This window comes from Meles meles, chromosome 12, assembly GCF_922984935.1.
Source record: "Meles meles chromosome 12, mMelMel3.1 paternal haplotype, whole genome shotgun sequence".
In the NCBI taxonomy this organism is placed as follows: Eukaryota; Metazoa; Chordata; class Mammalia; order Carnivora; family Mustelidae; genus Meles; species Meles meles.
In genome coordinates this window covers 26,570,847-26,598,479 of record NC_060077.1, presented here as the reverse complement: position 1 = coordinate 26,598,479, position 27,633 = coordinate 26,570,847, and the positions used below count along the sequence as shown (strand labels likewise).

The 27,633-nt window shown below is 49.3% G+C and overlaps 1 protein-coding gene across 2 annotated transcripts in view; it reads right to left on the bottom strand.

The window, feature by feature from the left end:
* LIMK2 (LIM domain kinase 2) overlaps positions 1–27,633 on the bottom strand; it is a 60,234-nt gene that overhangs the window by 1,998 nt on the left and 30,603 nt on the right. The window contains exons 1-14 of one of the 2 annotated variants that reach the window (XM_046024450.1): positions 24,181–24,582; positions 14,524–14,659; positions 13,753–13,862; positions 12,989–13,177; positions 11,705–11,810; positions 11,138–11,334; positions 9,062–9,248; positions 8,145–8,231; positions 7,120–7,251; positions 6,902–6,958; positions 4,803–4,868; positions 3,682–3,856; positions 2,904–2,959; positions 1,733–1,890 (exon numbers count right to left, since the gene is read on the bottom strand). In XM_046024450.1, coding sequence (XP_045880406.1) covers positions 1,733–1,890; positions 2,904–2,959; positions 3,682–3,856; positions 4,803–4,868; positions 6,902–6,958; positions 7,120–7,251; positions 8,145–8,231; positions 9,062–9,248; positions 11,138–11,334; positions 11,705–11,810; positions 12,989–13,177; positions 13,753–13,862; positions 14,524–14,659; positions 24,181–24,233 — 1,709 coding nt within the window. In that variant the 5' untranslated portion in view covers positions 24,234–24,582. Of the gene's footprint in view, positions 1–1,732; positions 1,891–2,903; positions 2,960–3,681; positions 3,857–4,802; positions 4,869–6,901; positions 6,959–7,119; positions 7,252–8,144; positions 8,232–9,061; positions 9,249–11,137; positions 11,335–11,704; positions 11,811–12,988; positions 13,178–13,752; positions 13,863–14,523; positions 14,660–24,180; positions 24,583–27,633 lie in introns of those variants that run through there. The other variant, XM_046024449.1, reaches the window with a different exon arrangement.

Below are 27,633 nucleotides of genomic sequence, written 5' to 3'. Positions count from 1 at the left end.
ATAACTTTACAGCTATTCTGTAGGGCTGCTGTGAAGATGAGAGATAGCACTGTGACAAGGCTGGCTCTGCTCGAGGGGGTAGCTTAAAAAAAGGAAGTCCAGGGGGAAAAAAGCTCGTCTCCTGTCTTGGAGAAAATGCAATCATCAAAGATGGAATTGGACTAAGTGCCTTTTTAAAGATTCTTTCCAGTCCTCAAGACTGTTTCCACATCAGTGGATCTGCTCAGGTAGGGACGTTTCATACTCAGCAGCTCTTCCCAAGAGGAAAACAAGCAGCAGGTTCCCAGTGCTGTGGAAACAGCTTAGCTGGCCTGGAACCCTAAGCCAGCTCAGGCTTACTCCTCCACCTCCTCCATGTTTGTGTTTAACCATCTTGTCACCTTCTCAGCAAGGCCCACTCTTACCACCGTATTTAAAATTACAATTTGCACTCTACACATCCCTCTTTCTTCAGTTCTGCTCTTTTTTCCATACCATTTGTCACTTCCTAATATTCAGTGAAGGGCATTCTACTTATTGCTTATCAGCTCTCCTTGAGAGAATGTGAGTTCCAGGAGGACAGGACCATGTCGCGCTCAGGGTACGCACTCAGTATCTTCTGAGTGAATTAAACATGGACAGTTAAAATGACTAGGAAGGGATATTAGCAAACAAATACCATGTAGCTTCACATTTTCTCCTCATGCTCTTACTCTGGTATTATTGAAGGACTGTAGTCCTTTGGCCCATGAAGGAACAAAATGTAGAGCCTCCCACCAGCAAATTCCAACTCTAACATGGGCCTTTGGAAACCATTTTAAAGTAAAGGCTATGTACCAACTGGTTATCTTGAGGGGATGGAGCAGGAGAATGAGGAGAGCTGAGGGGCATGATGGTTAGATAATCACAGAAAATGTGCACTTTCTGTGCTATATATTTTAGTCATATATGAATTTTTTTTGAAGACTTACTTATTTAAATAATCTCTATGCCCAAAGTGGGCTTGAACTCACAACCCTGAGATCAAGAATTAGATGGTTCACTGACTGAGCCAGCCAGGTGCCCCTTGAATTTGTTTACAGGAAACAGGATTTTTGAGAGCAGGGAAAAAAAGGCATAGATTCTGGTTGTCTAATGCAGAAACTTGGAAAGAACTGGGGTAGTGCTGACAATAATGAAAACCATAACCTGAGATGAATAAAGGTCATTTAAAGAATTTTCTTTAAAGCAGATGATGAGCTGAATGCATAAAGACATTCACTGCAGTACTACCTATTATAAGGAAAAACTGGAAAAAAAACCCCCGAGTATCTACCTTATGTATATTATAATATGTTCAGATAGTCTATTGAACTGAAGTTCACGTAGTCAAAAAAAAATGATAAACAGGAAGACTGGGTAGTAACAAGGAAAATGCAGGGCAAAATACAAAACTTTTCTTTCTTTGAGAGTATAACTATATGTATCTGGACACAGGTGAACATGAAAAACACTCTGTGAATTTTCTTCTGTTAGAATTTGTTTTCATGGCTGTGTCTGTGTTATATCTAGGTCACTCATGGCTATGCCCTTGTCCCCCTAATCACCCCATTGGGCATGTCAGAGCTGTTAGGGCGGCTTCAGTGGTTGACAGTCGCATCCTTGAGCTCAAGGCTTTTGCCACCCCTGCACCTGGGAAGGGCTTGGGGATGGCCAAGGCTGGGGCAACCATCCCAGGCCTGTGTGAGCTGGCGCAAAGGGGCAGGATACCAACCTGCTCTCGGGCTCCAGTTTGCAGCAGATGGCAGCCAGGGGGAAGAAGGCTGGGGGGCAGTCTGTGGGGACAAACTTCTCCCAGAAGAGCTTCACGTTGAGGCCAAAGTCCAGTGTTCGGGGGAGGCAGTCAGGATCTGCATACACCTGCCCGATGATCTGCAGATGAGAAGACGGCTGGTCAGGAATGGACTGTGGTGGGTGCAGTCACAGGGGAGTGGGATACTAGTGTATGGACAGGAAGGATGGGTAGAAGAGGGAGATAAAAACCAAGATTAGAGAGCTGTCCCCCATGCCCAAATGTCACTAATTCAGACTTCTCTCAACTCAGAATCTGGTTACTGAGGAGGGTTTAGAAGAGGCTTCATTGTAGTAGAAGCAAGAAGTTTCAAACTGGAGAGGCAGTTCCACACATCCCACTCTGTCCTGCTGTGTCCCCTCATGTCTATGTCCCCTGTCAGAGTTCAGGCTGGGAAGTGAGGTCCTGGGTCAGATTCGTGTCTGCAGCCGTTCAGTGGCAGCCTTGTGCTTTGCACACAATAAATGTTCAACTGACTTCCATTAAAGAAAATAATTTTTAAAAAACCCTCCTTCATGATTCCAACTGTCCCTTGTCTCCTCTCACCATTTGTAGGAATTACAGAAGACTCTGAACATATGTGCTTGACTGTTTCAAGACACACTGAGCTAAGTTCCTAATGGGAGAGATCTTTCCAAGACTCACTGTGTCCACCCCTAGTGCTCAGTACTGTGCTAGACAGGCTGGCACTTGTTGCAGTGGCTACTTCCACTTGTGGGGCTGAGGACCAAGGCACTACTAGGACCCAGGGAAGGGAGACCAAAGGGAAAGGTTGCATCTGGACCAAGAGCTAGTCGGACAACTGTAAGGACCCTCTCATCTGCCCCTTACTGGCTGTGGGACTAAGAGCAAGTCCCTGCCCCTTTCTGAGCCTGTCTCCTCACTTGAAAAAACCCTACCCAATCCTTCTCATGGGACCAAGGAGATTCCAGTGTGTCAAGAGATGTGTGATAAACTGTACAACCCTATACCACTCGTGCTGATTTTATGGTGGAAATGCTCATCATGAGGAGCAGTAGTCCCAGTACTGAGGCAGGGCAGAACTACTAGGCCTGCTGCCTCAGGCCTGGCCTCTGTGCTGGCTGGAGCTCACCTCGCAGAGAACGATCCCAAAAGAGAAGACATCCACCGACTCATCATAGCTCTTTCCTGGGGAACACAGGAGAGCAGGCTGTTAGGTTTAGTCTCTTACATGCTCTGTACTGAGTCTGGGCCAAACCAGGCCACAGCCAAGAACCAGGGCTAGAACAGGCTCCGCTGGGATGCCGTAAAGGATGCCCAGGACAAAGCGCCTTCTGAATATTGTCTTTCCTCAGCCCTGGGTGGGCAGCCTCAGAGTCTTATAAAACACACTGCCGAAAATGAAACTGTATGGGACAGTGAAAGAGAACTGGATCAGGGTTGACCTGCACTCTGTCATTAGCTAGCTGTATGTTCCTGTGCAAGCTACTGAACTTCTCTGGGCCTCCGACTCCATAAAATGGTCGAATTAGGCCATTTCTGAGGCCTCACAACCCAGTTCAGTGCAAGAATTCCAGCCCCAGTAATCTCTGGTCGGTTTGAACATTGTCCACAAGGGGGCACCATACTTCAGATCTCAGCAGGGTGAAAGAAAAGGCAAAATCTCTGGCAATAAACACCCTGAGTTCTCAGCTACCCCTGGGGCACAAAAGTCAGTCAGATCTCACCCTAGGTCCAGGAGATCAGGGAGGAAGGAGTTTATGAAGTCCAGTCTGCCAAGGGATAAATCATCTAGCCATCAGCTGTGGGTACGTGGCCTTACACTTCACAGGCCTCCCCTGGAACACCCAGGACTCTGATCCAAGATGTGGACCCCAAACTCCCCTCCATTGTCCAGTGTCAGGACTCACCGTTCAGCATCTCAGGGGCCATCCAGTAGGGGTTTCCCACCACCGTATAGCGCTTCTTGCGGTCATTCTTACGCAAGGTGCGTTTCTTGGTGGTGGCTTTCTCCACTGGGGGCTTTTTCCTCTCCTCAACTATGAGCCGTGAGAGCCCAAAGTCTGCCACCACCACGGTCTTGTCCTGTTAGGACAAGGGCCAGGTAAGGGCTTGGTGAGGACATTCCCAAGAAAAGTCATTGAGAAGGGGAGAAAAGCTATGTAGTAAAGGGGAGTCACAGCTAAAGATCTCTCTGGCTGACAAGGCTTAGTTATTTGTTTTCTAACAGTCTGCATCTGCGTAACAGATTCCCCAGACCTTGGGGTGTTCACAGCAGATATCCTGGAGCCTGGAGGGGTAAGGCTCTGGGATCTGGAGAGTGGAACTCAGGGGCAGAAAAGGGATTTTTCTCTTCTTTCGCCATTCTGCCTTGTTCCCCAACAGATTTAAGGCATGGCTAGAACCAGGATAAGACAGAAAAAGATAAGGTGGAGGAAGTCAGTGGGGAACTTGGGGGGAGATAAGTTCTTCAAATAGCTCCAGGGCAGTCATGCTGAAAAGGGTTAAGATTATTTAGTATGGACCCAGAGGGTCATCTAGCCAGGGCCAGTTACTGGACGCCCAGGGAGCTAGACTGCAAGCTAACAGGAGAAAAGACTTGCTGACAACCAGAGCTGATGGGTGGTGGGAGAAATGCTGTCCCCAAACTGGCCACTCTATATTTACCAGCTCTGTGGCCTCAGAGTGAGGCTTCAAGGTGCCACAGCTATAGAACAGGGTATGTAGGGAGCTGCATTACAGAACTACCATGGGGTGGAACCAGGAAAAACAACAGGGCTTTATATACAGTTAAAGGACTTCTGGAACTCCCTCTGACCAAAGGATTTCAAAGCCGGCTACTGGGAGGAGGTGTAATTGTGTTGGCATCTATTTGAGAGCCCCAGAAGACAGAGGAGAGCATCAGGCAGCAGGAAGGGCAAGACAGGAGTCCTAGGTGACAACTCAGGTCAAAGCACAAGGGGACAGTAAGTCTCCTTTGTGACACGGCAAGAGGGCTGGCCCCAGGGAGACCCAGGGTGGTGGGACATACCAGCTTGATAAGGCAGTTGTGTGAGTTCAGATCCCGGTGGATGATACACATGGAGTGCAGATAGGCCTGGAACAGAAGTACCAGCTGAGGCCAATGGCCAGTAATTGAAGCAGCTGCAGACTCCGAAACTGGGGGCTGCTCTTCTCCCAGGGCATCCCTACTCAGCTTCAGAACCCAACCTGGACCCTAGGGCGAGGGCCTCCTGTAGTTACTCCCTTGTTCCAACAGCAACAGAAAGCCAAAGGCTGCCTGGGCTTCCTCTCTCTTCCTGCTACCACCTTCTGACCATCCTTTGTTCACTGACCCCAACCCAGTGGCTGCTCTAGATCCTCACAGCTCCCTCCTGAAGTCCCCAACTCTTGGGCTCTGGCTCCTGCATGCTCCCAGCCCCTCTACCCACTTTATGTAGATACGGTCCCCCTGAAGTGAGTGCCCTCAGATGCGCTGCTCCTAGGCCCCCTCACTGCCATCCTCAGTCCAATCTCTGGCTTCAGCTGCCCTGGATCCTTCCTGCCTCTGACAGGGGGAAGCAGTGACTTCCCCCTGGTTAGCTGGTTCTATATTCCTAATATTCTCCTTCCCTGAGTCTCAGCACGGCTCCTTGCTCTTCTCTGTCTACTCTCTTAACTTCTCCCTCTTCCTACCCCAATGTTTTCATGCAAATCTCTGCTATTCCACTCCCCGCCCCCACAACATCAGGCCTCCACTCTTGGCTCTTGTCACTCTGCAGTCACTTCCCTTACAATACTGCTTCCATCCCAGAGGTTCCTGGCTCTGCTCACATACCCAGGGAGCACTTCCTGAATGTTGTAGCTCTTGTGACCTGCCTGCCTGTCCTTTCTCCAAAGGCTGCCTGCACTTCTCCCATGATACCTACTCCTGAAATCTTCACGTGCCCACACTTTCCTTCCAGCCTCCTCAGAGCCACCTTCTCCACACATGCTGACCCCTACTAACCACACATCAGCCTCAGCCAACACTAGCTCTTCCCACGCCTGTTTCCCCAACATCACTGCCCCAGCAAACATCTGGTAAATGACCCCCATTCTTCTAGGTACCTCAAGCCACCCCAACTCCTCCTCCCCTTACCTCTGCTCCCTTGCTGCCAACCAGTCTCTCTGCACCCTGCCTCCCAGTCTCCCATCCCCACAGCCATACCTTAATTCAGAAACGCGAAATGTTTCACTAGCCCCACCCCTGGTCTCCCTGTCTTCGGTTCTCCTAACTTGACCCCCACCTGATTGCACCAGACTCATATTAAAATAAAATTAAAAAACACAGCTCTGCTCACAAAACTTTCTTAAGTATCTTTTACACCTGTCTTTTTGGCTTCCTAAATAAAATCCAGACTCTGTAGTCTGAAACACAGGGATCTTCATGTATCTCCAGACTAACAGTCTTCATGGACCGCACATGAAGAGCAGGGATTAAAATCTGAGGCTTGGGGGTCAGACTGACAATCCTAATCTCCCTGCTCTGTCCCTTTCTAGCATCAGCTTCTCATCTGGAAACTGGGGTTGTCATGAGGAACACATACATACATGTTACTCCCTCAGCTCAGTGCCGGCATATAGGAAGCACTCAGCAACAGTCACTGGTATTACTACTGTAATTGGTCGGTCACCTTTCCCAGGTGAAACACACTATTTCCTCCTCCCTCCTCCCGAGTCTTTGCTGCTGTCATCACCTCAACCTTGGGGCCTCTCTGCCAAGAGGAACTTTTATCTAATTCCGATCCATCCTTCAGGCTTAACTAGAACATATATCCCCCTCTCTGATTTCATAGGCCGTGAGGTTCTCTACCTGCGCCAAGTTCCCCCAGCAGCTGGACACTACTAATTTGCCTTACCCATGCCCTGTTTGCCTTGAAGATTTAGAACTCGTTGAGTAGGTTGTGAGTGAAGAGAAGGCAACTGGGGACAATTTCACAGGCACTGAGAGAGGCTCATTAAATAGCTGCTGACTGACCCAGCCCACACAAGCTGCCCAGGCTGGGGGCTCTGCCTTCCAGCCCCTACCTGTAATCCCTGCAGCTATCCTGACTCCCCACCCTGCCTGGCCCCCAACTGCCACCCTTGGCAGCTGTTGGCAGAACTCACCATTCCAGAGGCGATGCCTTTGGCAAATCGGACCTTCTGCTGCCAGGGAAATGGGTCCTATGGGAGGGAGGAATGCCATGAGAGGCTGTGGGGCCCTGTCCCATTTGGAATCCAGGCCCCACGGGTGAATGTGGTCTGCCAGTGAACCCTCCCTGCCTGTGTCCAGTCCTGCCCAGCATGACCCTTTGTAAGCAAAGCCGTGAGGGTGGTTTGCTTACCACACTGCGCAGAAAGTCCTTCAGCGTGCCCCCCTCAATGTACTCTGTCAGCAAGTTCAGCTTCTTGTCCTTGTATAGCACACCAATGAACTTGAGCACATTGGGGTGGTCTAGGCTTCGCATCACCTTCACCTGGGGGTGGTAGAGGCCAAGGAGGGTGAATGGTTACTTCCTACTATGTCTTCTTTATCCCCTTCCCTCCAGGGAGTCAGTCTGACAAGTGTCCCCTGCATCTCCTACCTCCAGTCTTATGTGATGGGGTAGAATACTTCCACATGGATAGGGATGCCTCAGAGGCCTCACCCTTGGGATCCTGCTTTTCTAGGAATTTTATTTGGGGGGAACTGGAATGGGAGGGTTTGAGAGTAAAACGAAGGCCTGGAGGGCAATGGCCAGACCATAGGAGTACCAACCAAAAAGAATGGACAACTTGGGAAGGGTGGTAAAAACTGTGTAAACACTCCAGGGATGACAATTCTCTGGGAGGCCCCACTCTAGGCTCCCTTAGCAGGGTGTTCAGGTGGTGAGCGTAACTCCCAGTTGTCCTAAACTGGTCTGTTTTCATGGCCATCACCCCCACTAGCTGTAAGCTCTGAACCACATCCCATTTGTTACTATATCCTTTGCACCCAGATCATGCTGTCATTAGTAAATGCTCACTGAACAGATAATTACCCATTCCTCTAGAGCTCTTTTCTCCTCGGCTTTTAAGAAAGTGACTCTAAAGTAAGTTTCCTCCCAGGGCACCTGGGTGGCTCAGTCATTAAGTGTCTGCCTTTAGCTCAGGTCATGATCCTAGGGTCCTGGGATAGAGCCCTGGATCAGGCTCTCTGCTCAGCGGGGAGACTGCTTCTCCCTCTTCCACTCCCCCTATTTATGTTCCTACTCTCGCTGTCTTCCTCTGTCAAATAAATAAATAAGATCTTAAAATAAAAAAGTTTCCTCCGAAACTGTTATTTATTAAGATCTTTCTCTCTTCCAACGGTGACACTGAACTCCTAACTCCCACCACCCCATCCTCTTACCTCAGTCAGGAAAGTCTTCTGTGTTTCCTCATCACACCGAATTAACTCCTTCATGACCATCACTTTGCCAGTGGCTTTGTGTGTTACCTAGTTACAAAGGAGGGCAACTATTACTGGCGCAGAGCCCTGGTGAACTGTGTGGAAATATATGCAACTGGGCATCCCATCCCCTGGAAGACACACTGAGCCATATCAGACTGACAGTTCATCTGTAGAAGACACAGCATGAGGTAACAGGGGACTCAGAGGGGAGCATACCCTCTTCCTTGGAGAGCTGGGCATGCACAGAGGCGAGGCGAGAATGCAGAAAAGGGAAGTGGAGGAGGCAGGAGGGGACACTGCCAAGCCAAGCAGGGGCTCTGGTCATCTGACACAGGAGTGAATCCCTTGGGCGAACAGAAGTCTAGGGACAGGAGGGTCAGTGCCACAGACATGCACCAGGGAGCTGGGTGGGTCAGGGTGAGCTCTCCAGCCCCAAGGCCCTGAAACCTGAGACACACGGCTTACCTGACCCCCCCTCCCAGCTCTCAGCAGAGGAGGAGGAGAGAAAGAGAGAGAGGTTAGTCCCCAAGACTGTTCATCAGGGCGGCAAGAGCCACTCCCCCGTGTGCTCCCTGCAATATGCCTAGCACTGAGGCCTCAGGGTACTTAAAAACACCCGTTGACTGGAGGTGGCATAACCATGGGCATAATTCATCCCAACTTGGGTCTCCAGGTCCAAGCTCACTGTGACAGCAACGCTGCCTTTAAGTGGCCTGGGAGGGCCAGAGTGTAGCCCTCACACCATCACCTGCAGCCAGGAAAGGGGCCTGGTGTCCTGTAGGGTGTGGAGTGAGAGCATGTGATGAGAACTCCCCGGAAGAAGGTGAGAGAGAGGTTGGGGGCAGAAGAGCAGAGCAGCTGCTGCCTGTGCTCACCTTGATGGCCTGCCCAAAGAAGCCCTTCCCCAGGACCTCCCCGTGGATCAGGTCACATGGCCGGAAGATCTGCTGTGAGTTACTGCTGGAACAGCGGAGGGATTCTGAGCGGCTGATGTCACGGCTAAAGAGCAGGGGCTCCTTTGGGGAGCTGGGGCCAGGGGACTTGGAGATGCTGTTACTGCGCCTAAAGATGAGGAAAGATGAGGGTAGGGCTAAGGTAGTCCTCAGAGACCTGCCAATAAAACCCTGGAAGTAGAAACCTCAAGGCCACCCTACTACCCTACCAATCCCAATGTCTGTAGTTCTGGTGCTATGATGAGGGGAAGGAACTCTTACGTCAGACGGATGTGCCATTTTGGGGCTGCAAACATCAGCAGTCTATTTAAGTATCAAAGCAGGAACCTTCGGGGTGCCTGGGTGGCTCAGTGGGTTGAACCTCTGCCTTCAGCTCGGGTCATGATCTCAGGGTCCTGGGATCGAGCCCCACAACGGGCTCTCTGCTCAGTGGGAAGCCTGCTTCCCCTCTCTCTGCCTGCTCGCCTACTTGTGATTTCTCTGTCAAATAAATAAATAAATAAAATTTTAAAAAAAGCAGGAACCCTGAGCACTCACCTGGAATGATCGACTAGACTTTACTAGCTTACAGCGCTCAACATGCGACAGCGCCGTAAGGTGGCAATCCACCACTTCCCATGTCTGCTTGAGTCAAAGTGCTAGATGGGTTAGAGTGAGAGCCTACCACCACCCAAAAAATGACATGGGATTCTGGCTATTTTGCTCATCTTTCTACCTGTCTATATTTCCCAAATTCTAAAGTAATGAGCATGTATGATTCTTATAGCCACAGAGCCAGCGTATTTACATTTTTAAGAGCAGTCCATAACAGTAATGGTTGGTAACTGTTGCTGACTTCTTGAAGAAGGGGCAAGAAGGCTGAAGTCCACTGCAGGTGAACTGCAACCCTGAAAACTTCTCTCCCGTACATCCCGTCTCACTTGGGCTCTGAGAAAGGACCATCCACAGGCCTCTTAGCCCTTGCTCTACTCTCTTTGCTGCCCACCAACCACGCCCACAGAAGCACACAAGGTGAGCTGCCCTCTCTCCCACAATGATGGCCCTCCAGATATCTAAGCAGCTCTCCGGCTACCCCCACATGCTCAAGGCTTCTCTGCCCTCAGGCGCACTACTCTACCAGCTCACTTGTGCCGAGGCCAAGAGGGCAGCCAGAAATTCATGCCAGCAACCTGTGAGGAGGGCCCTGTTTCCAACAGATGCCAGGCAAGTGCCCTGAGTGATTCAGTCTGTTTGATCAGGAGGGAGGAAAGAGAACTTGACTCCTAATGATACTAACAACACCTCACTTAGTGCTGACCCTTTGCTGGCACTGTGTTACTTTGCATCCATTTCCACACCGAATCCTTATGTAATTGGTGAGACAGTCATCTTTGTCTTACAACCCCACTTCATAGGTGCAGAAACAGAAGCTCAGAGATGATGTGATTTGTGAAGGGAGGGAGCTCAGCTCAAAGGCATGGTAGGAGTGTGTCTATGTAGAGAGCTGCTGCGTCTAACTCCTGTTCTTTCAGTCTCCCTACTTGGCACCTGGATCCAGGGCGAGTGCTCCCTCCTGTTGCACCTGGACAACTCTGAGGTTTTAACTGTTGGTCCCTCAAATCTAAAACAGCTTACATTCATCTCTTGCTTTATAGTTTTCAGTGTTCTTACTTATACTTATTAATCCTCCCCGTGTCCCTACTCCAGCCTCTGAGCCCCATGCCTCCCTCTGCTGATCCTTTAGGAGCCAGCACTGGTGCTTCCTGTTCAGCTCAGTTCAGTGGACAGGTCCTGATTCTCCGGCTTCTAAGGAAACCTGGCAGACAGCTGGGTCAGATCACACACAGGCCCTGGCTATAAACTATGACTCCCATGAGGGGATCTGGGTCAGCACAATCCTCATGGCCCATCCCTGGCCAGCGGTTTCCTTTCCTAACCCTGCCGGCCTCCCGAAGCCAGCTCGACCTCATCCGAGGGATAAGCATGGGTCAGCATGGAATCAGGATTAGGAGGCAGCACCTCAGAGAGCGTCTCCTGAGTGTCCCTTCCAGATTCTCCTTGGTGTCCAGAGTGCTGAGGGTATGGGAGTGTGCAGCATTCTGCATGTGGGGAGAGAGTCGTGCATCCAGCCGCAGCTGGTCCAGGCGCTGGGAGACAGGATCATGTTCAATCAAGAGCTGAAGCGTCTGGCTTGTCTGGTTAATTGCATCCTCTACCTGTAACCAAGAGCAATGTAAGGCTAGCTCCCACAAGCTGTCCCAACCCAGGCCACCCACCCATCAGCCCAGATGATCCCAGATGATCCAAGCACACTATGGCCAACGTTCAACTTGCTAATGGTGGCCTCCAGCTGCCAGGAGCCCCCAGTGCCCTGTCCCTCGCATCCTATCAGATATCTCATCTGTCAGGCCATCCCTGCTGTCCTGGGAATGTGCCAGCCTGACAGAGGAGGTCACCAGTGTCACAAGCTCTGTGGCAAGACAAGAGATAGACTGGGGGTGGAGAAAGGCAAAGGCCATACCATGATGTCTCAGAGGGTCTGTTCCATGTCCCATCCTCACATGACAGACAGGACACACATTGTACCTCTTCCACTCGGAGTGTGCGGACAGGGGTCCCATTGATCTCCAGGATGCGATCCCCAGGGTGGATGGCGTTGCGGTTGTTGGGACTGATGTGCATCCGGTTGACCCTGGGCCAGACAAGAGTTGAGGCAGGATGAAGACATCCTAAAAATGTACCTGACCAATTTCACTTGTGCAGGAAGGCTCACCATGCCCCAGGCTCCTAGCAGCTCTCAAGACTCAAACCACTCACAGGAGAAATGCAATGCCCTTTATAGGGTGCCCTCAGTGAAGGGCACCACCACTTACCTAGTGGCCTAAGCCAGAGACTTGGATGGCATCTTCTCTACCTGGGGTCCCCCAACCCTCTCTGTCTTCAAAAGCCCTGTCTTCACTTCATCAACCACAGTTACCAACACCTCTCACCTGATCTTTCAATAGCCTCCTAAATGGTCTCTACAATACCAGGCTTGCGCCTCTCCCATCCAGCATCCATCCCAGCAATCCTTCTAGAACACTAACCGGGTTGCATCACCTTGTTGCTTATCCCTCAAAAGACCTCCTGAGTTTTCATAATCCCTATCTGTCTTAATAGCCCCCCTTCGGGCTATTCCCAACCACCCAATCTATACCAGACACAATCACAGACTCCCACCTCTGCACTGAACACAACAGCCTCCCCTCTTCATCTAATGAGGTCTGAGTGCAGATATCACTTCCTGATGACTCCCCCAACCTTCATACCTCTCACCTATACTGCAAGCACCTGGTGGTCAGCACACAGTAAACACACAATTACTATTTACAGGGCTGGCAGCCACAGATGCCTCATTAATGGTATTAGACAAACAAAGACTCTTTCCCTATCTGGTCTCTGGCCTGGACCTAGGATGAAGTCTTAACTTTTTTCTCTTCCTTCCTCCATTTACTCAACCAACAAAACAATAACCAAAGAACATGTACTACATGCCAGGCACCATTCTAGGCCCTGGGCATGCAATACTGAACAAGACTAAGTTCCAGAAGGAACTCATCAGGAGGACAGATGATAAACTAACACACATACTCAAGCCAGATAATTTCAAAGAACAAACATGATCTGAAACTTGACATGTGAAAGGTGAGCCGTTCTGGCATTGGTATCTGGTGGGAAGCAACCTAGTGAGAGGGAAGAGTATGTGGGGTTGCAGCATAGCGAGCTCCAGGAGAAGATATGAAATGGGGGTGAAGGGAACTCCGCACCCCGGAGCTCCATCTAAGGGCTCTGTGTAACAAGTCCTGCTCTAGGGGTCCTCAAAGTACTCACTCTTTGACTTGCACCGTGGTGGCGTAGTTGGAGCAGGCCCTTTCCACGGACACGGAGAAGCCCCGTCTGCCCTCGGTGGTGGCTGGCATGGAGATGTGTGTGACGGAGTAGGGCAGCTGGTCCTGAACAGACTCCGTGGAGAGCCTCTCAAACATGGGTGCCAGCACCACCTCATTATGGCACTTCCCACTGGGAAGAGGAACATAAAGGGGGCTAAGATCCTGGGCCCCACCTGGAAGCTCCCAGTAACTACTGCACCATGTGGCTTCAAGCAATAGTACCCACATTCCCACTATTACCATCCTTATCTGCTCAGAATGAGGAGCCCAGGGTCTCTAGGGTAGGCTGGGAATGTGGGTGCAATGGCCTGGGGTTCTCTTTGCTCTGCTTTTGACTCACAGTGAGAACCAAGCCCCCTTCCCCTCTTAGGGCCTCAGCCTGACTTCTTTGTCAATTGAGGCAATTGGACCAAGTGAATTTTAAGGGGCTTTTGCCTTTAACTTTCTGGGATCCTTCTCTGAGAGCATCTTCCCAGCCACTCTCCCTCCGGAGGACTCCAGGGCCAAGTGTCATTATTCTCACAGCAGGTGAGGACAGAGGGCAGAGAGTTGTTAACTGTCTTGCTTACAGATTACAGAGGTGGTTACAGGCACTGGAATGACAGGAATCCAGTGCTGTGATATGCTCCTGTTTCTGCCCAACCCACACTGCCACCTTTCTCTCTCTTGGCCACTCTTGCAGGGGGAGGATGGACACCACCTTACCAGTAGAGGGTGGCGTGCTGCACCAGGGCGTACGCATCCCCATCCTCAATGATCACCTTGCAGCTCATACAGGCAAAGCACTCTGGGTGGTACTTGAACTCCCCAGCCACCTGTTCGCAGATAGGGAGAAGGGAAGACAGATGACAGACGTCACCGCTAGAGGGTAGGGGGAGGTGAGGTGACCTTCAATCAAGGATGTACAGGTCCCAGTCACAATCTACCTTTGCACTCCTTGCCCTAGGAGCATCCAGTGGACGAGTCAGATTGGTGCCTCTCTATCATTTCTGAGATTACAAAATGTTTTGGTCTAATCCATGAAAGCAAGTCACCAGAAGTCATCATCCCCACTAGAAAAGCACAGTTCCTCCAACACAGGGTTGGCAAATCTGTGATTAGGCTTAAAGCCCTTTTCTGGAGCAGGTAGGGAAGGTGGAACTTCTCTCTAGCATGCCACTCCAGGGTCTCCTTTTCTGATTCTCTGCACACAATGTGAGTGTATCCTCCTCAACCTGTGATGCTCTCCTTTGAGGCCTTCACTGCACTGTACTGTGTCTCCTCCCTGTCCACCCATCCACATCCAAAATCAGACTGTTAAGTTTTTAAGGGAAAGATCTTACCTGGCACTTAACTGGTGAATTCAACAAACATTTGTTAAATGACTTTAGAAATAAAAGGAGAAGGCTTGGCTGATGGAAGATTAGAAGATGAAAGGCCATGGGGCACCAGAGGTGCCGTCAATGGACTTCTGATGACCAAGAGGGACTCACTCACCATGACAGGCCCTGTCATCAGCAGAGAACATCCATGGCAGAACTCCCCAAACTTCCCCCAGTAGTCCTTGTGGCAGTAAAGCTTCCCATCCTTCTCATAGTACCAGTTGGTGAGGGAATCCTGGCATTCTGAACACCTGAAAGGCATGAGGCAAGAAATTCTTCTGGATCCTTGGAACCACGCTACACAGGCTGTCTCTGGCTCCCAGGTTTAACAACAAAATGGACAGACCTCTCTTTGATCCAAAGCCAGGATGGGGGAAAGTTATGGTTTACTGCTATCCCCTCAAAGGAAGCTGATTCAGAGTGAAGAAGATCCCAGAAACCAGTTCTGTATTGCCTGCCTCACCTAGAAGACATTAACCTCTTTGGGTCTTCAAGCCCTTAAGAGAATCTAACAAAGGTCAAGAAGTCTCAGAAAAAGGCACACACAGGGAAAAAGTGCATTTTTTAAAAAAGATTTTATCCATTTATTTGACACAGAAAGAGAGAGATTACAAGTAGACAGAGAGGCAGGCAGAGAGGGAGGGAGAAACAGGCTTCCCACTGAGCAGGAAGCCCGATGTGGGGCTCGATCCCAGGACCCTGAGATCATGACCTGAGTTGAAGGCAGAGGCTTAACCCACTGAGCCACCCAGGCACCCTGAAAATATGCATATTATTTAGGTATGGGGCGTGTGTGTGGTGTGTGTGTGTATATGTATATGTGTGTCAAGGACTGAAACCAAGTCATGGACCCAGTTAAAAACCTCTGGTCTACACAGATATCTTGATGAACTTTTAAAAGCTCAAATCACGGGGCGCCTGGGTGGCTCAGTGGGTTAGGCCACTGCCTTCGGCTCAGGTCATGATCTCAGGGTCCTGGGATCGAGCCCCGCATCAGGCTCTCTGCTCAGCAGGGAGTCTGCTTCCTCCACTCTCTCTGCCTGCCTCTCTGCCTACTTGTGATCTCTCTCTGTCAAATAAATAAATAGAATCTTTAAAAAAAAAAAAAAGCTCAAAAATCACCTCTGTTTAAAAACCTACCCACCACTACCACCATTACTGATCTAACACTCTTGTGAAAAAATTATGTTAAGCATTAAGAAACAATCAGGCAAATCCAGAATGTGGGTCATTCTGTAAGACTTCTGGTCTTGACTCTTCCAGAAAGTTAATGTCATGAAGGAATAAAGGTACAGGGATTTAAAAAGCCTAGACACACAGCAACGAAGTGCAACACTTAAACCTAGGATTCAATTCTGGACTGAAAAACAAAATAGCCATGAGTGACATTTTTGGAACAAATGAGGAAATTTGAATTTGGGCTATACATTAGATTATATTGTGAAATTACTATTATTTTCTTAGGTGTCATAACGATACTTTGGTTATATAGAACAATTTTTAGAAGAAACATTGTTAGAATAAGGGTGAAAGTTATCTACAACCTAGTTTTTCATAGTTCAGCAAAAATAAAATACACTGTATGTGTGCATGTCTGTGTGTACATACTTAAAGAAAAAAGGGCTTGAAGTTAACAAATCTAGGTGAAGGATACATAGGTATTCTTTGAACTATTCTTTCAACTCTTCTATATAACTGAAAAATTTTAAAATAAAATAACTGTGGGGGACAAAATTCCATTAGCACTGTGAGACACATGTTAGACCCACAGCTCCTTTCTCCTCCAAGTTACCTGGTTGTAAAGCTCCACCCCTCAGCCAGGTTGAGTGTGTTCTCTGGCCAAGTGTACAGAAGATAAGCTCCTCCTCATTTCGGAGCCTCCCAGGACCCAGAGCTAAGGGCTTCCTGGCCTGCTTATATCTTATATCTTTTATCTTTCCAGTGAAGAATCTACTCTTGTTGTCAAGACTTTGTACCACCCACCCTGGCCACATCCTTGTTTCTAAGAGGCAGGAGGGAGTGACCTCTTAGTGTGAATCCTGACCCTGCCAACTCATGTCATCTTGGAGAAGTTACCTTACTTCTTTGACCCAGTTTCCTCATCTGTGAAATGGACTACTGTGAAAATGAAATAACCCATACTGAACTATACAGATGTTTGTACAAAAGGTTACGTCCAGGAGGAACTCAGCAAGTGTTAACTGCTCTTAAAGATGATAATTATGCTAGCCGCTAACATTATTTGCCACTTCCTCCACTAGCTGGGTAGCTCTGGGCAACTTCTCTCATTTGCTTTTCCTCCTTGACAAAATGTGACCAACAGCATCTTAGTACAAAGAGCACTGTGAGGATCAAGTGAGCTAATATATGAGGAAAGCCTTTTGCAAACTGTGAAGAGCAAAGCAAGTGTACTGTTACAGTGACTTGGCAGGCACTGAAGATAGAAAAGATAGATGTACAAATTTCCCTACTCCACTTTCCAAGAGCTTATAAAGAGTTAGGGAAGAGAAAGTCTAAACAAAACTTTACAATGGAAGGTGAGAGGTCACCGTGGGTGCTACCACTTCCGGGCACTGCAGGAGGTAGAGGAGGGAGACAGGAAGGCATTGAAGCAGCTGTGGAAAGCAACCAAGCGAGGGAGGTCTAGAGAAGCAGGACCCTGAGAATTTCTCTTTATGGAGTGTCCAGTTCCCTTTGGGTGCTCAACTCCGATGGCTTCTGCCATCAGTCATTCCCATCCTATAGCATTTCCTCTTGTTCTTTGGATGCTGAACTTCAAGGACTTGAGAGCTGGGTATAGCATGAAGAGTATGGGTATGCAGTACCTAAAATGGTGTATAATCAGAACCATGAATTATAGGAGGTGGTGGAGGAAGACTCTGTTCTGGGCAAGCAGTTAAAATTTCTTTCAGTGTAAAAGGCATGCAAGATGAGCTCTGAATTGGGAAGAATGAGGTCTGGTTCAAGTTCTTGGGAGCTACCTGCCCTTGGACAAGGCTCTTTCTCTCTCTGCGTAGTTTCCCCATCTGTAAAATGAGGTAATTATACCCCATTTCCCCTTAATCCTGTGCGTATCAGGTCTTTCCCTAAATGACCCAAGGTTCAAATCTCAGAATCACCACTTACCACCTAACTGATGTTGGGCTGGGGGCTTCATTTCTCATCTTAAAATGACGACACCACCTACTTTCAGGGTAGCAGTGAGGACATTAAATCCAGTTCTGAATGACTGTGAGAAGCCTAGCAAATGGCCAGCACTAGAAGCAGGGGCTTCCTTCTTGCCTCCCAGCTTCTGACCAGTCTTTCTCCTTCACTAGATTGTGAGCTCCTTGAGGACAGGAGCAGTCCCATTTACTGTTGGTAGATTCAGCACCTAACAAAAGGCCTAGCAGAGTAAGCCCTTGGCAGATGTTTCCAAACTGAAAATGGTGGGAGTGGCAAGAACAGGCAGTCTAGATGGGAGCACAAGCGTTCTGTGGCTCACGGTCACCAGGTCTTGCCCTTCTGCTGTCTGCAGTGGAGAAAAGCTGGTGCACATGTATTTGCACCTAACTGCAGGCCTGGGCCCTGTTACACCCTCTCAATGGTATGTGTGCTGCAGGGCACAGGAGTACCAGAACACGTCCTCCTTTCCACTGCCAATATCCTGCTTTTGTTTGTTGCGCGTAGCCCTGGCCAGGCCCAGGAGAGTGGGGAGAGAAACGAGTGCAGACATGCCGGACAGAGCCAGAGCCACGCCAGGCTTCTGGGAAGAACACCTGCCTGGAGAACGACATCACCAATGCACACATCTGTGTCAAGAAATGCCTTTGGAGGGTATGGCCAGCTATATAGTCAAAGTTGGCTGTCACAGGTATCTGAAGAACAGGAAGCTGAACAGCTGATAGGAGGGCTGTGGGTCCCTAAGCTATTTTGTCACAACTGGTTCTTAGGTCACTGGAGTGGTAGACTTAGAGTTCTAGTTTAGAAATTAAGGAGAGTTACTATTACCTGTTACTTGAATGCCAACCGTATTCTGGGCACTGTATGAGGTGCCTTACTTCCACCATCTCTAATCTTGATCACATCCTGCAAGGTGACAGGATTATCCCTATTCTAAGACCAGAGACTGAAAAGCAGAGTCAAATCACATCTGCAAAGTCGCCTAATACATATTGATGGAGCTGGAGTTTTAACCTGTGTGTACTTGGCCATGAAGCCATTTCCACCAGACTGCATCACGAGAGTAATGCAGCACATTCACTAAGCTGGACCTCAGGATTTGCATCTGTGAAAATAAGGTAGTCTGGAGCCCTGAGAGCTCAAGTCCCTTTGGGGGTTAACACATAATGAGGTTTTTCTTTAAATACAAGTACTGAATGTTAAATGGCACAATGATTCTCTCCTTCCTTTAGTCCACAGCTATGTGTTCCCCAGCAGTCTCTGCCTTTTTAAGAACCTAAAATACACTCTGGAAATTTAAGGAACTACTCCAAAAAATCCCCCCTCAGATTCTTGGAGGCCATGGTCACAATATATTTCTCCAAAGCCAAGGCTTTTTCCCCAGCTTTCAATTTTTTTAAAGTTTCAAGTGACAGTCAAAATCTGCCCTAGCTATGGGCTGCCCAAGGGCATCCAGCTTAGAAGTAGTGGAGCTATAAATCAAGGTCTGAGGCATTGGTCAACACCCTCTCCCAACCAACCAGAGTGAATAGACCCGAAACCCTCCAGCCAGGAGAGATCACAAGAGGTCCACATGCACTAAGGGCAACCTCCAAAATTCCTCTCCCAAAGCACTAAAGTGGGCCCGGGTAGCCGCCAAGTGAACTGAAACTTGGGGGGCAGTTCAGTGAGCAGTTCAGATCCAAACTAAGGCCTTTTTTAAAAAATATTTTACTTATTTTTTTTTAAAGATTTTATTTATTTATTTGACAGACAAAGATCACGAGTAGGCAGAGAGGCAAGCAGAGAGAGGAGGAAGGAAGCAGGCTCCCTGCAGAGCAGAGAGCCTGATGTGGGGCTCGATCCCAGGACCCTGGGATCATGACCTGAGCCGAAGGCAGAGGCTTAACCCACTGAGCCACCCAGGTACCCTTATTTACTTATTTTAGAGAGAGAGAGAGCAAGCGGGTGAGCGGGTTGTAGGGTGGGGTGGGGGAACAGAGGGAGAAGGAGAGAATCTGAAGCAGATTCCTGTAGAACATGGAGCCTGATGCAGGGCTCAATCCCCGGATCTTGAGATCATGACCTGAGCTGAAATCAAGAGTCAGGTCTTTACCCACTGAGCCACCAGGTGCTCCTAATGATTTTATTTTTAAGTACTCGCTATACCCAATATGGGGCTTGAACCCACAATCTCAAGATCAAGAGTCACATGCTCCACCAACCAATCCTGCCAGGGATCCCAAACTCAGGACTTCTGAGTCATCAGGGAACACACAGTTAAAAAAAAAAAAAAAAGATAATCAGGTTGAGATTCTCACAAATAACTCAAGACCTGGGTCTACATTCCTTCTTTGTCATTTACTATCTGTGTCACCTCAAGCCAGTTATTTCATGATCTGGGCCTTAGTGTCCTCATTTGTGCACTGGTGATGATAAAACCTCATGAGTTTATGAGAATTACGTACAAATGCCTAGAATGATCCCAGGCCGGTGTCCAGTAAATGTTCATTTCCCTCCCTCCCCTCTTTAATTTGAGAACAAGGGCAAAGGCAAGCAGACTCCTTTCCCTCCGTGCCTAAGCAGTATGGATCTGTACCCAGGCCCATGACCAAACAGACTTCTGTAAGTAAAGAAAGTCATAAAATGAATTATTTATCAAACTAGTTAGAAAGCAATTGATTATCATCAATTTCTATCAATTGGGAAATAGTTACTGTGCATCTACGATGTGCAAGACCAAACAGGCAAGGCTTCTCTGTGCTGGGAGAAGCCAAGTAAGACAAGACATCAGCCCAGCCCTCACTCACATGCGCATTCTTCAGACCAAATGTTTACAGGTTAAATTTTCAACCTTATGTGGTTGAAGCAGCCACTATTACAGTGTATTTACAAAGGTTAAAGAACAAGCCCTCCCATGTCCTGGTAAAGGCCTGGTTGGATGCGCATCCTTAGCCTCCTGAATGAACAGACTGTTGGAGAGCAGATGTTTCCAGCCCCTTGCCTCTGAGCTCTGACGGGCTAAAAAGGGGAAATGGGCAGGTCTCTCTGTCACAGCCTGAGGGTACTGTGACCAGGAATGCCAACTCTCCCCCAGGCACAGAAGGGCAGATGTAACAGGGGCCTAGTGACACTGGACCATCAGAACTCAGTCCCCTACAACCTTTTATTACTCCTCTTCCTGCAGAACCTGTAGACTGAAACAGGCTGTCAATGAAGCTGTAATTATTATGGAGTATGTTGTTACCAGTTTTAAAAAAATTAACCAAACACATGAGCCTCTGATCAGCAAGAAATAAGCATTACCAGAGTATGTTGATTCAGTTCCAACCAAAAGCCAGGAAACCTGTAGACTCAAGTAATGCATGTAGTCACACTTCAGGGTAAAGCCTTCATGATGAGGAAAAAGTGGAAAAAAGCTTGTGTGTCTCTGAAGAGCCACATGAGTTGCGGACTTACAGGAAATCACTCACCTGATCTAAGTCCTTCACTTTCCAGATAAAAAGAGTCCTAGAGGACCTAAGGCAGCTGCCAATGTTACTGCTAAGCTGGGCAGAGTTAAGAATAATTTTTCCCTTTAAACATGGGTTGCAGGGGCGCCTGGGTGGCTCAGTGGGTTAAAACCTCTGCCTTCGGCTCAGGTCATGATCCCAGGGTCCTGGGATGGAGCCCCGCATCAGGCTCTCTGCTTTGCAGGGAGCCTGCCTCCCCGCCTCTCTCTGCCTGCCTCTCTGCCTACTTGTGATCTCTGTCAAATAAATAAAATCTTTAAAAACAAACAAACATGGGTTGCAAAAACAACAAAAAAACAAACCATGGGTTGCTTTAGAAAACAAAGATGTACTTGTTTTCTTCAAGAGACAATGTGTAAATCAAATCCATTAAGTCAATGTTGGACATTAAGTGAAATTCTGTAAGAAAAAAGTCCTTTAAACATAAACAAAAGTCACTGCTTAATTTACCTCTTCTGTAAATTCCAATTTGAGCGTTTTCTTACTTGGGAGCACACCTATAATTGTATCTCCCCCCTTTCATGAGGGGCAATGGCAGAGAAGACCATGCACTCTGCTGAGTGCAGTCTGTCAGGCAGGGTTATACAGGATACAGAAATTACATTCTTCGTTCCTTGCTCCCTCATCCCTCCCTCGTGCATTGTCACGCCTGATCATGTCCCCGTGGAATTTGGTTGCGTCACTTTCCTGCAACCACGGTCCTAGAACTCCTGTGGACTTTGTACTCCCCCAGATACTTGGGGTCAAGGACTTAATTTGTTTCACGGAATCTGTCAAGGGTTGTGTTCAGGAGCCCAGGAAGTCTAACCCTATGCTCTGCAGGAGAGGAAACTGAGGCCCAGGGAGAGGACTGGCCCCTGGTCAGTGAGGAGCCCTTGAGGATGCCCTGTAATAACGGAGGAGGCAGATAGTGGGAGCAGTTTTCTGACCAGTGACAGTGGTGATTGATTAGAATGATACCTGGGAGAGCAGAGGTCTGGGTGATCCCTCCTATGGGGCACAGGGCCCTGCATGCGGGCTATCTCTTCAGAAGTGGCTCCAGGAATGTGGCCTCTCACTTGGGGATGATTGGGGGGGGGTGCTAAAGTGAATTAGTACACCCCTGACTCCAGCTGGGCAAACAAGAACTGGGGCAGAGAGAAGGTAGTCAGTTCCCCAGAGGCATGGAGAGAGCAAGGCAAGGAACAGGTAGACCTGGCCAGCATTGGTGGCATGACCCTCAAAAGGTCCAGGTTGAGAGTTCATTATCTGTTCTAGCTCCTGAGTTGTGTCCAGGTCCCAGAGATTAAAAGGGGCACGGCATTCCTTGCTCCTAAGGGAACAACCCCTCCCCCAAGCTGCCTTTCCAGGATTAAGAGTAAAAGGATTAATGAAGCCCTGGTCTAAACTAGTGGCTACTTCAAACACTTGGCATCTTGATTCCACATGGTAAAACCTACTCCTAAACTCAAGATCAATTCCCATTTGCTCTTCAGAAAAGAATTTTTTGCCATCCCTTCAATGCGCCAGGCAAACTATGGGGCCCCTTTTTGGACTCTTTCTTCTGGGAGAGAAAAGCAAATCTGAGACTTGCCCTTGCAGGAGGTGTGAACAGAGGATGATGCAGCCTCCTGAAGGATGAAACAAACTCAGGAAGACGGGAAAAGTTGACCAGACACCCCCCCCTACATGTTAATTCTGTTGAAAGTGGTTGCCTCTTTTGTAAAATGGGGATACATAGTTCCAACAGGCTTTGAGAGAATCAAAGGATAAAGTGCCTAGCGAGGGTGGGGGTGTGGGGGAGTGCCTGGGTGGCTTAGTCGTTAAGAGTCTGCCTTTGACTCAGATCATGATCCCAGTGTCCTGGGATGGAGCCCTACACTGGGCTCCCGGCTCGGTGGAAAGCCTACTTCTCTCTCTCCCACTGCTCCTGCTTGTGTTCCCTCTCTCAGTGGGTCTCCATCAAATAAAAAAATAAAATCTTAAAAAAAAAAAAAGTGCCTAGCAGAATGCCTGGAAGAGTCAGCACTGAGGACGGGTTCCCTTCCCCCTCCCCCAAATCCAAAGGCTTCCCACCACTCTACCAGGGTCCAGTAATTCCGGAAAACCGCATGGTGTTCTGCTTTTCTGCTCAGGGCATGGCCACCTGACTAGTATCCTGGCAGCGAGGTTTGGGCATGGAGCTGAGCTGGGGAAGCCAAAAGGGAGAGGTCGACCAGGACCACTAGTGAGGGGGAGGCAGCCCTAGGAACAACAGGCTGCTCCCGAAGAATGAAAACAAGCCCCACCCTGCCCAGGAATGGCTCCATTCAGGAGGGACCCTGAGGGCCAGAAACCCCCTGGGGAGTTTCTGTTGGAGGTAGGGTGGGGCAGAAGCAAAGAAAGGCAGGTCAGAAGTAGAAAGTTTCTACATCTCCCTCGAGAAGCCCTACCGAAAAAGGCCCACAGAGGTCTCAGGCTTGGGGACCTGGCCTGCGTGGGGTGGTGTTGGGGGGGGTGGTAGGCAGAAGCTCAGAACACTCCAAAACCAATTGCCCCAGTCTTGGAAGCACCTGCCCAGGCCTTTCCCTAGCAACTGTACTCACCTGGGAGCTTAGAAGCCCTCAGAGCCAGAGGCAAATGTGCCTGCCATTAACAGAAAAAACGTTTATAGAATACCTACTGTGTACCAGGCTGCCCACACCCAGGCCTTGCCAGCTTCTTCCATGCTGTTTGACAAAACCTGCCTATCCTGTTTGTTGGGACAAATTCCTGGCAGACAGTACGGGCTGCAGGTAAGACATGTGAAAGCTGGAAGAAAGCACCCTATTTGTGCTCTTCCCCCGGAAGCAGTAAGAACAGGCAGGGTCACCGGCATCTTCTGGAGGCTCTTCCAGGTGTGCCTGGGAAGGAAGAAGAGCCGGAGTTCCCCAGGAGCTTCCATCTGGGCATATCCCCCACCTCACCATTCCTAGAACATGGTGGAAGCCTTCACCAGGCCTATTCTGCTTGGGAAGAGCTTCTGCTAGCTTCTGCCTGACAATACCGATGGTGAAGGGACAAGTGAAATCTGAGAAGCAGGTTCAGGGAGACCTCGGCCCTCCCCTCAGGACCAGGGGCCAGAAGAGGAGATGGAGAGGGGGACTCAGAGCCCAACTCACCGAAAGGGGTCTCTGGAGGTGAAGTAAGCCGGGACGGACAAGTAACTCCCCATCTTCTTCCCACACCAGATAAACAAGCTCAGCTGCAAACCCGTCTGGGAGTGCCTCAGACTGGCTGCGGACGGCCACCATGACAGGCCCAGGGCTCCCGGCACCTCTGGCTGTGGGCGGGCTGCCCAGGGCTCACCTCTCCCTCCGGAGAAGCCGGAGGGGCGTGAGGACTCCAGGCCACTTGCCCCCCAGCAGATTCCCGCAGGGGGTCATGACTGGGACGGCTCCTCCCCAGTTCTCAGAAGCTCCAGCGGACCCTTGGGACTCCGGGAGAAACACCTCTCTGCAGAGGCTACACACATACAGGGATTCTTGGGCCGGGCCGGTGACTAGCTAAGAAAGAAGCGCGGCTGTCAAGTTAGCCTTCTCCTTCAGTCCCTCCCCTGATGAGGGAGGGAGGGAGGGAGGAAGAGGAGGGGCTCCTCGCGGAACCGAGGTGTGTGGTTGGAGCAGCTATTAGGAAATAGACCTTGCAGGCAAGGGGTGGAGCTGGGCTGGAGGGAGGCTGCAGGCTAGCGCCGCAGACAATAACCAGGACTGGCTGAGCGTCCACCCCTGAGCTGGGGAAGGGCACTGCTGGGAGAGAAAAGGAGCCCATCTGCCTCCGAGTGTCCCCAGCTTGAGGAGCCGCCCAAAGGATAGTCGTTCTGCTCAGAGATGAAGGAAAGCACAGGATACCAATGCCAAGCCAAGCCACGCCCACCCCCAAAAGCCGGGGTGGAGGGTCTCTTGGGCAGGGGAGGCAGGTCTAGAGACCAGAAAGCCAGGTTTAGAGAGCTGCCCTCTAGGTTCTGTGCTCCGGGCTGGTATCTACTGGGTCCTGGCGCTAGGTCCCCATTCCTCCCTTTCCTCTGCCTGGCCTGGGGACAGCCCCCAGAGCTAGCCAATGTGGGTTGCCACTCCACTTCTGGGCAGAGCTGTGCTAAGCATGAGGAAAGGAGATGTAGAGTTTTAACTGACACCTGACTTTTCTCCAAGTAGCAAGCCCTGTAAGGCACTCTCTTATTTCTCCAAGGTGAGAATTATCTCCATTAACAAGGAAAGCAAGGTTCAGAGAGATTAGGTAACTAACCCAAGGCCAAAATATTATTCAGTAGCAGGGCTGGGATTTAAAGATTTTTAAATTTGAGATAGAGAGTGAGTGGGGGACAGAGGGAGATGGAGAAGCAACCTCCCCATGAGCAGGGAGCCCGAGGCGGGGCTCAATCCCAGGACTGGAGGATCACGACCTGAGTGGAAGGCAGATGCCCAACTGACCAAGCCACCCAGGCGCTCAGGGCTGGGATTTAAATGTAGGCCCCCATGAGAGCTCCACAGCCAGAGCTCATTCTGACTCTTTAAGGGGAAATATCTCCCTCAAAGCCTTTCTTCAAGTTGGAAACAGCGCAGGAACTGGAGCCCAGGTCACCCGTTAACCTCTCTCACTTTTGTCTTTCATTGCTAGAATGCCATCCATTGGCCCCAGGGGGCAGTGGTGCTTCTTCCGCTGTGCCATGGCAACCAGGCTTCTCAAACTGAAAAATGGGGCATGATGGAGGACAAGTGTCTTGGGGGATGATGTGCCTTGGTATCTGGAGGGTGGCCTGGCAGAAGAGTAACAGCTGAGGGGATGACCAAACTGGAGCCCACCACTGAGAAAGCCCCTTATTCCTCTGCCTGCAGGACTGTGAGGGGGAAAGCAAGGCTGCTGGAGTGGGATATGTCCAGACCTCACTGTTGGACTTGAGGGAGTAACAGCAGCTCTCTCTCACCAGGCACACATTCCTCTCTACTGAAGTCACCCTGTCACCGTGACAGGAAAATCTGTGGCAAAGGTGGTGGCTGGGTTGCAAGGGAACCTTTCTCCATTCCTCTATTGATTGGGCCCACAGGTAACAATGAATGTGATATGAGAGATTGTGTTTAAACCCTGTTATAAGATACCATTTATTAAACACTTAGTATGTTCCAGGCTCTTTGTTAAGTGCTCCCCACTTGTTATCTATCATACTTAAACTGCTAATATACAGGGTAGATATTATCATCCCACTTAACAGATGAGGAAACTGAGGTTTGGAAGGGTTATATCAATAACCTGAAGACAAACAGCTAGTAAGTGGTACAGCTGGGTTTCTTTTTTTTTTTTTTTTTTAATATTTTATTTATTTATTTGACAGAGAGATCACAAGTAGGCAGAGAGGCAGGCAGAGAGAGCAGAGAGCTCCCTGCTGAGCAGAGAGCCAGATGTGGGGCTCCATCCCAGGACCCTGAGATCATGACCTGAGCCGAAGGCAGCAGCTTAACCCACTGAGCCACCCAGGTGCCCCACAGCTGGGTTTCAAACCTAGTCAGTGTGACTGTAGATCAGGGGTCAAGACACTTTTCCCCTAAAGGGCCAGAGACAAATATTTTAGGCTTTGCAGGCCTACACAAATACAGAATCTGTCAGTGCAGTGCGGAACTGGCCATATATAAAATATAAACAAATGGACATGGCTGTTTTCCAATAAGCCTTTATTTGTGGACAATGAAAATTGAATTTCATGGAATTTTCATGTGCCATGAAACATTCTTTTTCTCCCCTCCCACCGTCATTAAAAAATGTAAAAATCACAGGCCATACAAAACCAGGCAAGGGGCTATAGTTTGCCATCCTCCACGCTGTAGCCAAGGCACTCAACCACTCTGTTAACTGCCCCTAATACTGAAGACCAGCTTTTGGCATGTGTGCAGAGCTCAGCCACATCTATCTACTAGCACACAGACACCACACTCCAGACCCAGAGGCAGCCAGCAGGGAGTAAGCACTGGACAGGCGCTCACTCTACACCAAGCCCTGCTCACACCACTCATACATTAAAAATGAATTTTAACCTACACTAGTCGGTGCTATACTTTCTCCCTATTTTTTTTAATTTACTTTTTTTTCAGTGTTCCAAGATTCATTGTTTATGCACCACAGCCAGTGCTCCATGCAATACATGCCCTCCTTAATACCCACCACCATGCTCACCCAAACCCCCACCCTCCTCCAAAACGCTCAGCTTGTCTCTCAGAGTCCACAGTCTCTCATGGTTCATCTCCCCCTCCGATTTCCCCCAACTCCCTTCTCCTCTCCAACTCTTTCTCCCTTTTTACAGAGGGAGGAACTGAAGTACAGAGTCTAAATTGCTTGTATGAGGCCACCCAGTTGTATAAGTGAAAGGACAAGCCAGGATTCGAACCACAGTTTCTATACTGAGCTCCACCATCGCTATGCTGGAGCCCAGTCTGGGCCGGGAGCCAGACTGTCTGGGTTTGAATGCGACAATGCAGTGTGTGTAAGCCCTTGGCACAGAGTCTGGAACACATTAAGGGTTGATAAATGTTAGCTGCTAATATCATTAAGACTATTGTTACTACCACTATGGGCTAGCTATGTGG